The 14,679-nt window shown below is 40.0% G+C and overlaps 1 protein-coding gene across 2 annotated transcripts in view; it reads right to left on the bottom strand.

Annotated features, from left to right (window-relative positions):
* Positions 1–14,679, bottom strand: part of PLEK (pleckstrin) — a 75,458-nt gene that overhangs the window by 36,020 nt on the left and 24,759 nt on the right. The window contains exons 2-3 of one of the 2 annotated variants that reach the window (XM_089682679.1): positions 5,057–5,209; positions 551–732 (exon numbers count right to left, since the gene is read on the bottom strand). In XM_089682679.1, coding sequence (XP_089538805.1) covers positions 551–732; positions 5,057–5,209 — 335 coding nt within the window. Of the gene's footprint in view, positions 1–550; positions 733–4,510; positions 4,583–5,056; positions 5,210–14,679 lie in introns of those variants that run through there. The other variant, XM_089683373.1, reaches the window with a different exon arrangement.

Raw genomic sequence — 14,679 nt, 5'->3', positions numbered from 1 at the left:
CTCCATCAGTAAAATGAAGATTCAAGTCATCACTTTTCAACTTTCATGGCACTTTTGGTGGTATTTTAATGAGAGGATTTATTTCTTCAAGCACTTGAGCACGTCATCATTGGACTTTATTTGATTGTTGTAATGCACATTTTTACATTTGTATTATAAGTTAGTTTTTTTCTTATGTTCATTTATTTATAGAGCTGCACTTTGTTTCTTTTCTCATATAGTCAGAGCACACGAACCTGGAAGGAAGATGGGGTGAAGATGGAAGCATCGGGGAGCCATGACAGTGCTGTGCTGTGTGCAGGTAGGTCTGTCATCATGTGCTAATATGCAGTGCATATTAGTACATTAATACTTAAACCCGCGGGTAGCCCAATTTTTTTTTATTTTGTGGTGGTTTACTATTGCTTTAATAAAGATGAATACAATAAAACCTACAATGAAACCTACTCAGCATAATGAAAATAGATACTGTGTTTACATATACTTTACATTGCGTTGTTTTTTATATCCGTCTAGAGTTCAGCTTTAGATTCTTAGACAGTTGACTAACCTTAAATTGATTGTGCTTGGTAATCTGATGGAACGCCTTGTGGATTTTCTAGCAAACTTCTGTCCTTCTTGAATACATTTTGATGCCTTTTTTAGATCTTTCACCCAAGCATCACGTTCTTCAAAGTGGGAGGCTTGGAAATAGTGATCCTGCTGTTTAGAAGTGGTCATCTTGAAGACAAGCTAATGAAAAAATAAATTGCTGAATATAAAACCTTTTCACCGCAGTACAGTATTATAATTAGAATAGAATAGAAATACTGCTACAGGGTGGCACGGGTGCGCAAAATCACACACATATATATATATATATATATACATGATTTTGCATTTCCCTACCCGCGCTGCTATTCACGGCCACATCTGTCAATTACTGGGTTCCGGCTGGTGATTACTCACTGGCGCCAGGTGATTTCTGACAATCTTCGATGGGGAACTGTTTTGTTTACTAACAGTTCTCCTCCCTGTCAGCTCGGGTGCACTGTTTTGGATGGCTGTGCAGAGCACAGCCATCCAAAGCAGTGTGCTTACAGTGAAGCACACAGAAACAACCCCCTAGTAAAACATTTCCAGCACACAGTTAACCATTTGATTGCCCCTCATGTTAACCCCTTCCTGCCCAGTGCCATTAGTACAGTGTCAGTGACACCAAGTCAGTTCCCCCCAGTGACACCAAGTCATTTACCCCCAGTGTCAGAATGCCCGCCGCAGTCCCCATAAAAGTCGCTGATCGCCACCATTAATAGTAAAAGTTAAAAGAAAAAATTTCCAGTATCTATACCGCCATTCGTAAACGCTAAAACTTTCACGTAAACCATTTAATTTACACGTATTGGGACTTTTTTTTTAGCAAAGACATGTAGCAGAATACATTTTGGCCTAAATTTATGACGAAATTTAATTTTTCTTAAATTTTTTACTGGACATGTTTAATAGCAAAAAGTCAAAAATATTGTTTTATTATCAAAATTGTCTGTCTTTTTTTTTATAGCGCAAAAAATAAAAAATGCACAGGCCATGAAATACCACCAAAAGAAAGCTCAATTCGTGGGAAAAAAGGAAGTAAATTTAATTTGGGTGCAGCATTGCATGACTGCGCAATTGTTAGTTAAAGTAACGCAGCGCAGTAATGCAAAAAATGGCCTGGTCAGGAAGGGGGGTAAATCCTCTGGAGGGCAAGTGGTTAATGTTTTATTATCGAATGCGGACAATGTAAAGGTAACACTAGCATTAGAGAAAAGTTTTACCTGAATCGAGCAGATTGACAGTTACCGCGATATTCACAAATCTTTCCCAAACTGCTGTTTGAACTAATTCACACCCGCTCCTTATAAAGTAAACTAGTAAAGGCTTCCTTTGGATTTTGAAACCTGATGCATCATGGGATTTTATAATCTGACTGACCAAAATATACAAATCTTCGCGGAATCCAATATGGCGCTAACTTGAAAAGTTCAAAAAAGAAAAATGCAGCACAGATCTATTGCATATGGTATACAAATCAAACTGGGACAACGGTCCCTAAGTGAGTGAAATCTCTCAAACAAGGACACAGAGATTTCTTCTCATCCCCTGTCACCAGGGAGATTCCCACCCTTACTTCCTATTACCAGGGGGATTTCTCACCCCCCTTTCTTTTCCTAAGAAGATTTCCCCTCACATCCGTTCACTAATGGGATTGTCTCGCTCACTTCCTTTTACTGTAGAGATCTGCCCCCTCCCTTCCTATTATTGGAGAGATTCCCTTTCTTCCTGTTACCTCTTGTGAGATTTTCCCTCAGTTCCTGTTATCAGATACCCCCTCACTTCCTATTACTGAAGGGTTCTCCCACCCTTCCTCCTTAATAATGGAGATTTTTCCTCTCACTTCCTATTACTGTGAAGATCTACCCCCCCATACTTATTACTGGAGATATTTCCTCACTTCCTGTGGCCAGGGAGATTTTTTCCTGTCACCATAGGCATGCGCACAGGGTGGGTCTGCTGTGCCTGGACACACCCTAATCACCCCGTGTGTTGCACATTCCCTCTGCTCTACTGATACCTTCCACTTCTCTACTGATACCGTCCATGGTTTAATACATTTTAAAATGTTTGTTTACATTTATTTATACGTTTATGTGTGTATGTAGATTTTCTCTCACTTCCTTTCACCCGTATAATCTTCTCTCAATACCTGTCATTGGGAGATGAAGTGAAAGAAAATCTGCTCAGAGGGGATGTCAAATCTCTCCAATAGAGACATAAACACCAAGATTCAGAGGTGCCCAAGAGACAGCGAGGAAGCACTATGTCACCTCCTCACCGCCTGTCTTAACCCAAAATGCTGCACCATCAATGCTAAAACTAATTAACACAAATTATACAGACAAATAATTAAAAGAATATAGTGAGCGCTCTTAGATAAACAGCAGCTGAACACTTAAGGTACCCACAGTGACCTTTGTAATAACAGTAAAAATAACTAAAGTGTAGCGCTCAATGGATATTATAGTGAAAGGCTCCTTATGAGATAAATTATATCAATAAAGTTCGACAGCTGTAGTTTCCTATGAGGTAGTTATCCCACTGGAAATTGGGACTGAAATAGCAGAAGTGCGCACTCACCAGAAGCGCAGGAATAATGCGCATGTAGGAATAATAATCCTAGATGATCTGTAGTCAGTAGGTGGTGGGCATCCTTCTGTGGTCTGGTTAGTCAGCCTAGTTATGGTAATCTCTGGGAAAATGGCAGCGGCTCAATGCGCGTACGCCGTTTCCCATATCTATACCGCAGACGTCAGTCATGCCTCTGTCCAGCCTCCCCTCTGATGATGTGCCTTAGCACGAAAGGCCTTAGGAGGAGCTGCACAGAGCGTGACGTCATTTTGCCGCCACGAGGAGGCCCGGCGGCCATCTTATTAAGGGTCAGTGACACATTTTATACCTGGATTACATTTGTGCTCGATTTTAGCATGTTTACTACCCTGTCATTTCCTTATATTTGAATAAACTTCAGTTTTGAGAAATACTACACTATCTTGGCACCTGTTCTTGGGCTCCTATGTGGAGCTGTTATGTCTACAGAACCAAGTCCTATGCCATCCAGCATCCAGAGGAGGGAGCCCTGTATGCCCATCAACCCTTAAGGGGACCTCTGGACCTAGCAGTATCTCATACCATAACCAGGCTGACTGACCAGACCACAGAAGGATGCCCACCACCTGCTGACTACAGATCATCTAGGATTATTATTCCTACATGCGCATTATTCATGTGCTTCTGGTGAGTGCGCACTTCTGCTATTTCAGTCCCAATTTCCAGTGGGATAACTACCTCATAGGAAACTACAGCTGTCGAACTTTATTGATAGAATTTATCTCATAAGGAGCCTTCCACTATAATATCCATTGAGCGCTGCACTTTAGTTATTTTTACAAATTATACAGCTGAAGTTAAGTCTCCATGTACACTGGGAGTTTTAATAACGCTGGTAACGTTAGCTGTGTAAAGTCTCATTAAAAACGTGAGCTTTTCAGTGTTTTTTTAGCATTTGTGCATTAGCGTTTAGTGGCATTTTGCTGTGTTTTTTCAAATTTGCATTTTTTAGCTTTCTTTAGGTTTTTTTTTTTATTTTTTTTAGTTAAAAAGACGTCCATAAATGCTGGTTTTCCACGAGTTACAGTAATTTACCGCGTTTTCCCACGTTTTTCAGCATTAGAGCGTTTTTACAGCTAAAAAACTACTCTAGAAACCCACTATTTCTGGGGGGTTTTCCAGCCAAAAAATGTTAATTACAGTCTATGTGTGCATGGACACACAGGATAACATGCTGGGGTTTTTACTGGCTGCAGAAAAAAATGTCAAAAGCCAAAAACAGCCGCTGTAAAAACGTCCAGTGTGCATGAGGACTAAGCAAGTTTTATGCAAGTATAGTTTTCATATTAAAAACATTATTTCTCAATATAGGTAGGTAGGTTACCAGTCTTTTGTTGAATTCCTGGCAGTGGTTAACAATGACAGATCCTTTCAGTGGAATCATTCTCTTGGGACTGGTATCTAGTGTGTTTACAATAAACTATATAGTATCTAAACTTGTTTTTTTTTCAGCGTTTAGTGGCATTTTGCCGCGTTTTTTCGCGTTTGTGTTATTTTAGCTTTTTTCTTACAAAAAAAAATTTGGGGGGGTCAGAAAAAGTCCAGAAAAGCCGGTTTGCCATGATTTACAGCAATTTACCGCATTTTCCCACATTTTTCAGTGTTAGAGCGTTTTTACAGCTAAAAACCTACTCTAGAAACCCACTATTTCTGGGGGGTTTTTCCAGCCAAAAAACGTTGATTACAGTCTATGTGTGCATGGACACGTAGGATAACATGCTGGGGGGTTTACTGGCTGTAGAAAAAAAATGTCAAAAGCCAAAAACAGCAGCTGTAAAAACGTCAAGTGTGCATGAGGACTAAGCAAGTTTTATGCAAATATAGTTTTCATATTAAAAACATTATTTCTCAATATAGGTAGGTAGGTTACCAGTCTTTTGTTGAATTCCTGGCAGTGGTTAACAATGACAGATCCTTTCAGTGGAATCATTCCCTTGGGACTGGTATCAGTTTTTTTCTTGTAGTATTCAATCCCATCTTCCAGCAATATCACCCAGAAGGGCTTCCATTTGTTAAACATCACCTGTGATTTGGAGAATTATGAATGGCAGAATTAATAACAATAACAGATAAAGTTATGTTTTACCAGATCTCATTATAACTCAATAAAATATATGTTCAGAAAACTACAATTGAGACTAGCTGTATGGGACTTTTTAGTATGCGGTGCTGGAAATCTAGTGTGATTACAATCAGGGGCGGACTGACAACTCATGGGGCCCCTGGGCAATAGAGGATCATGGGGTCCCTGTGTCCTTGCCCAAACTCAAAAAAGCCTATGAAAAAGGTACCAGGGGCATCTCATGGGGCCCCCTACTGACCCCGGGCCCTCGGGCAGTGCCCGAGTTTCCAAATGATCAGTCCGCCCCTGATTACAATAAACTATACAGTATCTAAACTTGTTTTTTTTTTAACTCTTATAACGCAGGCAGTGGTTGAAACCCTTCTCACTTTTTTTTCTAGGCCCTATTGGGGAGAATTTTCTTCTATTCCTGTCCCATAGCCAAACAAGGTAGTAAGAGAAAATCTCTCCAAAATAAGGGGAATCCCCTCCTAGACAGTTGTCAGAGGAACAAGTGTCCCCATTAGAAGATTTCACTTTATTTTTTGTTTCAGTGACAACATAAAATGTAAGATTTCCCTTACATTCAGTCCTGGAAATAATGATCACCATACCCTGTTTTGTCACCCTTCTTGTCCTGTCACCAGGATATACAAATCTCTCTTATTTATTTATTTCAGGTACTTATATAGCACCGTCAATTTACGCAGCGCTTTACATATATATATTGTACATTCACATCAGTCCCTAACCCTCAAGGGGTGTACAAGCTAAGGTCCCTAACTCACATTCATACATACACATACTATGGACAATTTAGACAGGATCCAATTAACCTACCTGCATGTCTTTGGAGTGTGGGAGGAAACCGGAGTACCCGGTGGAAACCCACACAGGCACAGGGAGAACATGCAAACTCCAGGCAGGTGGTGCCGCGGCTGGGATTCGAGCCAACGACCCTAGTACTGCCAGGCAGAAGTGCCAACCACTAAGCCACTGTGCCACTCTTGATCTCTCATCTTCCTGGGGATCCTATGTGAGCCGTCATTGCAGCACAGTTTCCAGGGTGTCCCACGTTTTGCAGCATAATCCTGATATGCTCATATGGGTAAAATCTAAATGTTTATATTGCTGTTTTTGGTTACTGGTTGCAGAATACTGACATTTAGGCTCCATGCACGCTAGCTTAAAGTGGAGTTCCACCCATTTTTTAAAGTTCCTCTGATTACATGGCTCATGTGTTGTCCAGCCCGATTTGGATAAAACTTTTTTTTTCTTAATATAAATATCTTAAAACCGTATTTCAGGACTGCACTTTCGGTCCCAACCGCCTAGGCAATGACGTGTTAAGGCGATCCGTCTCCTGGGATGTCTTTTCCTGTATCCTAGGAGTCCTTTGGGTTCCTAGTGACTGAATATTGCATTACTTTGAAACCAGAAATGACACGAATGGGCGGAATTTGGCACCATTTTACCAGATACCAGAGTCCAGTGTGGGAAGGTAGTGTAAGATCTGTGCTGTTCTAATTATTGTTGCGGGGCTTGCTCCGTTTCCAGACCTCACTTGCCTTCCCCATGGTGTGATTTGATGGACAGGTTGCCATAAGGGGGCGGGAACTTCCGCCGTCCCCGCCATTGTTATGGCAACCTGTTAGATAACACACAAAATCTTAGATTTTCTAAAGAAAATGTGTTTGAAATTCGATCCATGTATGCCCTGCATTCATTTTTGTTAGAGTACGGAGTTGTTAGTACCTTTGCCCCTAAACCAACTGGGTCCAATTTGCTCTAACAGGAAAAAAAATCCTGTTCTCCAAAAAGTTTCAGAAAACAACCATGTATAGCATACAAATATTAGAAGCCGCTTATGATTTGTGCTTTTTTAAATTAATTCATTCAATTTTTAATCAATATATTTAGCCTGCTAAACCCAGTGCCTTTGGAGGGCAATTCTACATTTTCATGGTTCTCTGAAGAACTCCTTCTGTATTTGGTAGTGTCCTTGTGTCTTTGACGCTACCTTTATGTAAACAACTTTGCATCAGCTATTCGTTTATCATAGCCTCATAGTTCATCTGGAGATGAATAGTTTAATGTGAGATGGATAGTCATTATATTTTAAAATAAAACATCTTTATAGAGACAGACAGGGCTGCTGTTATAAACCACGGGGCCCCATATGGCCCAAAAAAAACACTGTTTATTATGCTTCAGTTATGAATGAACACAGTTAGTGATTGGTACCGATCACTCATTGTGTTCATTCTGGAAAGGAAGGGCCTGGTAAATGTAACATATTTGCGAAAACCTCTGCCCACTCTCCATCCTAAAGGATCCTATTTTGTGCTTTCCTTTTTTTAATATGTAAATGAATAAAGCTATGCTTAAAGTGTCATTAAACCCATATCATAAAAAGCTATCAATAAATGTTGTAGTACATGCTGTTTGTACTCACTATGGGATTGATTTTCTGTATTGTGCAAAAAAAAACTGGTTGATCCTCTCCATCTCCACCTTCTTTCCATGTCCCCAATACAGCTAGGGATTTGGCAGAGCAGTGTTGGCAGCTCTACATATGCTCAGTTTTCAGTGAGTTTCTATGCTGAGCGTTTCCTCCCTATCACATCTGAGCAGCCCATGTGACCATAGAGTCACAAATGTTGGCATATACACAGTGGTAAATGACAGCCCCCTCCCTCCCTCCTCCTCCTCCATGCCCACTAAAGAGCTAAACACAATGAGGGTGGGATATTACATGTAGATTAATGAAGGCTTCACCTCCCTGTTATTCTAAGACACAGGCTGGTGGGGTGCGACACAGCCTGTGACTGGCAGAAATCCACTCACACCAAGTTAAAGCCAAAAAATAATAAAGATATTTATTCGTATGACAATTTAAAACTGTTTATTGATATTACTTATATAGAAAAGGTGCAGCGCTAAAATCACAATAACAGGCTAAATGTATCAAGTGGAACAGTAAAGTGCATCACATAAGTGTATAAAACTTGCAAATAAAATGAACAGCAAATCAGCAAGCGATAAAGCTTTATTGCTTGCAGATTTGCTGTTCATTTTATTCACAGGTTTTATACACATATGTGATGCACTTTACTGTTCCACTTGACACATTTAGCCTTTTATTGTGATTTTAGCGCTGTACCTTTTCTATATATATATACTTGTGGGGTCCTCATGCTTAAGTTTCTTTGCAGACAGGCTGGGAAGGAGCTGGGTCATGTGATAGCTGTATATTGATTGGGAAAAAGGGCACTTAGATTTTTTTTTTTAATTAAAATAATTGCAGTGCCATCATTCACACACTGAAAAAGAAAGGACAATGTAAATAAACAGTGGAGTTGATTTGCTAAAACTGGAGAATCCAAAATCTGGTGCAGCTCTGTATAGAAACCAAGCAGCTTCCAGTTTTTTTTCTCAAAGCTTAATTCAACAAGCCGAAGTTAGAAGCCGATTGGCTACCATGCACAGCTGCACCAGATTTTGCACTCTCCAGTTTTAGTAAATCAACCCCAGTGTGTGATCTCTTTAAGTCAATGAACCCCATTGGACCGCATTTATATTTTATGTGGCTTGTTACTTGCTATATTTACTATGCCTTTCACACTGATACATGTGAGCAGTATATGGGAATCTTTTTTGTTCTACACTACTGTGCAAAAGTTTTAGGCAGGTGTGAAAAAATGCTGTAATTTAAGAACGCTTTCAGAAATCGAAGTGTTACTAGTTTATTTTTTATCAATTTACGCAATTGAAAGTAAATGAACAGAGGAGAACTCCAAATCAAATCAATATTTGGTGTGACCACCCTTTGCCTTCAAAACAGCATCAATTCTTCAATTCTTCTAGGTACACTTTCACAATGTTTTTGAAGGAACTTGGCAGGTAGGTTGTATCACACATCTGAGAGAACTAACCACAGATCTTCTGACTCAAGTGTATTCCAGGAGGCCGGCATCTTCAGTGTGGGCACCCGGCTGTGATAGCTTGCGGCTTCACAGCCGGGTACCCACTGCTCATGCGTGAGTAGCACTGCGCTTTGTGAATGGTCCTGTAGTCTTCTGGGACCTGTCACGTGTACCAAAAGACTACAGGGAGGGAGGACACCTTCTGTTTCCGATTGGAACAGAAGTGGGAGCGGGTACCTGTCAAATTCGGGTACCCGCTACCCCCCACCCCCCCCCCCGCTCCCTAAAGGTGCCAATCCTTAATGGGGAGCAGTCCTTAAAGCGGAACTTCCCCTTTTGGGTGGAGCTCCGCTTTAATGACATTGGCTGTATGTTTGGGGTTTTTGTCCTGCTGCAGAATACATTTGGGGCTAATCACACACCTGATGGCATGGCATGACGGATAAATATCTGTCTGTATTTCTCAGCATTGACACAATTGATCCTGACCAAATCTCCACCTCCATTTGCAGAAATGCAGCCGCAAACCTGCAAGAGTTCCACCATGCTTCACTGTTGCCTGCAGACACTCATTTTTGTACTGCTCTCCAGCACTTCATGAACATACTGCCTCCTGCTACTGCCAAATATTTAAAATTTTGAGTCCAAATCTCTGAATAAAAAAATTCATCCAAATATTAATTTGGAACGCAAAAATCACACATTTCTATTTCTTACATAGAAAATTATTATAAATGAACATCAGGCAAGGGAGTACCTCTGCTGCAGTAGAACTCAGAAACGGTGATCTTGGAATTAGAATATAAGAAACTAGTATTTCTACAGCCGTCCAGACTCAACCCATCTTTCATATATAACCTTGACCCTTTAGTAACCCTTTAGTAAGTGTGGCCCACTGTGGGTCTATAAACCACTGCTTGTAATCAGCCGGATGCAGGATTCGTTTGCTGTCATTGTTGTAGTTTAGAGGAAGACAAGCACTGCCCTATCTATCCTCATTTCATTTTACAGCGGGTGATACATTTAAACTCTATTTTTAACTTTTTTTGTTAATCATTCCTTGTCAATATTGTCACACTTACTACAAACTTCATCTTTATCTGACAGTCACAGGGAGTGTCTGTTATATAGTAATGTGCCTTCAGTTCCTGATTTTAGACTTAGCATAACACAGGCTTTAGGATTAGAACACGTCATCATAGTTGTGCTGAAAGTTGACACAGTTAGGAAATTGCCCCATACTCCAGACTACGCTCAGGACTATGGCCAGTTTAATAGAAAGAATATGTCACATAACAGATGTTATATTCATTACACTGCATTTCCTTCCTCTATAGAGAGTATGTAAATACAACTAATCTCATATTCTATTAGATAGTAAGTAGAGATGAGCAAACTTCCTAAAATATGCTGTTATTTACCCAATTTGCCCCCTCAATCCCATCTGTGATGTAATTATCCATGTTTTTATAGGGTTAAAACAATTCTTTTTTTTTGGAAAAGTGTAGAAAATAAAAGGATCACAGTAGAGACCTTTCACTCTATTTGATAGGTACAGACACCCTTGATTTTCAAGATAAAAAAATGTTAACGTGGAAAAAGTGCCTTTTGCTAAGAATATTGAGAAAATCACTATTTTTATGGCCACCAGAATCATCACCATTAAAGCGGAGTTCCACTCCCACTGTAAAAAAATAAAAGTCAGCAGCTACAAAAACTGTAGCTGCTGACTTTTAAAAAACAGCCACTTACCTGTCCCTCGATCCCCCGCAGCCATCCTGTATTCCAGGCGCTGGCATCTTCAGTGTGGGCACCCAGCTGTAACAGCTTGCAACTTCACAGCCGGGTGCCCACTGCGCATGCGCGAGTAGCGCTGCGCTTCTTGAATGGCCCTGTAGTCTTCTGGGACTAGAAGACTATAGGGAGGGAGGGTAGGAGGACAACTTCCACTTCCGGTCACCTAGGGAGCGGGCACCTGTCAATTTCAGGTACCCGCTCCCCAAAAGTGCCAATCCTTAATGGTAAGCAAGGGACCAATCTTTAAAGCGGAACTTTCCCTTTTGGGTGGAACTCCGATTTAAGTCCTGAACAGGGGTGGACTGACAACTCATGGGGCCCCCGGGCAGTAGGAGATCATGGGGCCCCTGTGTCCTTGCCCACACTCAAAGCACACCCAAAAAAGCCTATAAAAGGTACCAGGGGCATTTCATGGGCCCCCCTACTGACCCCGGGCCCTTGGTCAGTGCCCGAGTGCCTGAATGGTCAGTCCGCCCCTGGTCCTGAACCAGATAATAAGGCCTGTAATCAGGGTGGATAAAAATTGATGAATTTTTTTTTTTATTGAATTTTTTCAATTTAAATCGGATTTTTTTTATTTTAATCAAATTTATTTTAATAAAATGCTTTTGGAGTAAAAAGATAAAAGTCTAAAGATAGTTTTCTATTTAAGATACATTAATAATTTTGTATATTCAGCATGAAATGGAGCTTAGTTATGTAGCATGAGGCTGTACATTCTGCAATATTTAAATTTTTGGTAAACTCCTTCAATGAATCCAAGCTCTGCAAGCAGAGATAACATGCACTGCATTGATGTATTCACACAATTTCACAGTAACCATGAGAAAAAAACATGAAATAATAGAATTTGTGTAGTTTTCCAACTATGTGTGATTAACCTATTAACCTAAAATCAATTCTGATATCGCTGTTTTACTAACCTGACAGCTTATTATTCTACAAAGGAAACCTTCATTTGGTTTGCAAATATTAAAGATTCTAACTACCAGTAAGAATGAGTCGGATTGCTTACATTTAAAGAGCACCTGTCATTTTAGATCCATCATGGCAGCGTCTGTTAGCGGGCATCCACTCACCTGCTGCCACCACGTCCCTCCCCTTGTTCTTTCATTGCCGCATCACCTGCCATCCCATTAAAGTGAATGGGACTGTCAGTGAGTCAACAGAGGGTCAGATGAGGAGCTGCTGTGGGACAGAGATGACAGTTGCTCTTTAAAAATTATGGTTTAAATCAAGCCTTTCACTAGCGATTTAAATCATGATTTAAATCAGCTTGAATTAAATCAAATCCACCCTGCCTGTGATCATAAATGATTTGAAAATAACAGACCATCACTTTATAATTCTTTTTTGTGGCATGCTAGGGCACCATAGCACAGCAGAACTGTAAAAATTAGGCTCTGAGGCTACTGATACCAATAATTAGAAATTAAACAAACATGAATCAGTATTTTTTCGTGTGTTTCAGGGTGGCAGTAGTACCACAGCATCACCAGAAATATAATCTGGACAAGAAGGCATTAGATGATGAATGAAAATGATCTGAAAAAAAGAGATCTTTTTGGGTGCAGCAACAATACATTAGCAATATGGGTTTCCAGCCTCTGGCGTGGCTAAGATTGCTTTTGTTTTACTGGCCGAGGCTGCACCACATCATCATAGGCACTGTTATTATCTTGAATCTGACAGGGAGAATAAATGATGATGGTGAATTAGAAAAGAAAGGACATTTTTTATCTGAAGACAAGACACATGAGGTGCACCAATCTACATTTAACAAAGTCCTTACATAATCTCAGTAAAGATTCTCCTTTGTCATAGTATAGTTAATAGCAGTTGGACTTATTCTCCAATGTTGAAGATGTTTTGCAACTTGTCCAAGCAAATTCTTCAATGCTATACTGGAATGAGTTGCGAAAAGTCTTTAACATTACAAGACAAGTCCAATTAAATATGATTAACTAACCCAAACATAATTTTATGAATGGTATGGTATTCTGATACCACATAGTGCTCACCCTAGTAACAACTTAAGGACCGCCCATCCACATTGTGCTGCGGATCGGTGGTCCCTGCAGGCAAAGCTAAGTACTGGTACGTGGATGTCTGCTTCTGGGTTTAGGGTGCACAGAAGCTCACCCCCCTGCCGACACATGCTTTAATTGTACAAAGCAGAAGTCTGTTAGCAGTCAATGATTCATGGCTGGGACCTGCTGATCGGCTGTGTCCAATCACAGCCCAGAGCCCTGTGTTGACAATCAGAGGGACAAGAAACAAAGAGATCAGTTAGTAAAAACAGCACATAATACACACATTACACATTGTTAGGCACACATTTAAAGTGTTACTAAACCAACAGCAGTACAATCAGTCTCTATATGCAGTAAGGCATGATTGTTATACTCTCTGTGGAACCTAAGGGGTTAATACTCTGCATTGTGTAAAAACGCTGTTTGATCCTGACTTTTCTGATCCTCCCTTCTTCCAGTGCCCCCTCTTATTTCCTGATAAGACATGTCGTGCAGAGTCACTCTGCACATGCTCAGTTTGGTGTGTATTGCTAGAGAAGTTTTTTTTTTTCTTGGGAGAGTGCCTGTGATAAGCACAGGGCCAATCAGCACTGTGCAGACAGAGGTCAGGAGTTCTGCATCCTCCTAGAGCAAAATGAAAAGTCCTCCTATAAGCTTTAACCAGTGCTCTGCTGGACACTGATAAAAGTCACAAGACTGCTCTACTGCTGATGAGAAAAGGTATTTAGCAGTTTATATTTACTAAAATAATTGCACTTCCATGTTCTGTGTACTGTGGGAGACCAGATATAGTGAATGCAGGGTCCTGAGTTTAGTAACACTTTAACCCCTTGATCGCCCTAAATGTTAACCCCTTCCCAGCCACTGTCATTGGTATAGTGAATAGTATTATCACTGAACACTGTATTGGTGTCACTGGTGATGTCAGTGGCAGTTAGTCAGTTCCCCCAGCGTCACATCACATTATAAGTCGCTGATCATCGCCATTAGTAGTTTTAAAAAAAAATCCAATATACTGTATATACAGCATAGTTTGTACACGCTACAACTTTCACCCAAACCAATCAATACACATTCATTGGGATTTATTTTACCAAAGATGTGTAGCAGAATATGTTTTGCCTAAATTTATGAAGAGATTTGATTTTTTTTTAAATTGGATATATTTTATAGCAGAAAGTAAAAAAAGGGTTTTTTTTTAAATTTTCATTTAATTTTTCATGTTTTTATTTTTTAATTTATATCCAAAAAATAAAAAAATCTAGTGGTGATCAAATTCATCCAAAAAAAAACTCTATTTGTGCGAAAAAATGATATAAATTTTGTTTGGGTACAGCATCGCATGAGCGCACAATTACCAGTTAAGTTAGCACAGTGTTAAATTGGAAAAAACTGCTAGGTCATGAAGGATTTAAAACCTGCCGGAGCTCAAGTGGTTATGTTATATTTCCAGTCTTTCAAAATGCAAAACAATGTGAATCATACAAAGGTTGGGTGAAAGGCTTAGTGCAGTTGAAAACTTTTGGTAAATAAATAGTACATTACTTATAGAGCTCCACGCATCAGACCAACAAGAAGGACAACAGAGTTTGAAATGAGGGACAGAAGCATTTGGTTTCAAAAGAGAGACAGTCCATCCCAATAGGGGACATTTCAGAACTATGGTCTTTTGGTC

The sequence above is a fragment of the Staurois parvus genome, unplaced genomic scaffold, assembly GCF_062004578.1.
Source record: "Staurois parvus isolate SC_StPar_1 unplaced genomic scaffold, SC_StPar_1.0 ptg000001l, whole genome shotgun sequence".
Taxonomy (NCBI): Eukaryota; Metazoa; Chordata; class Amphibia; order Anura; family Ranidae; genus Staurois; species Staurois parvus.
This window is presented reverse-complemented; position numbering and strand designations above follow the sequence as displayed.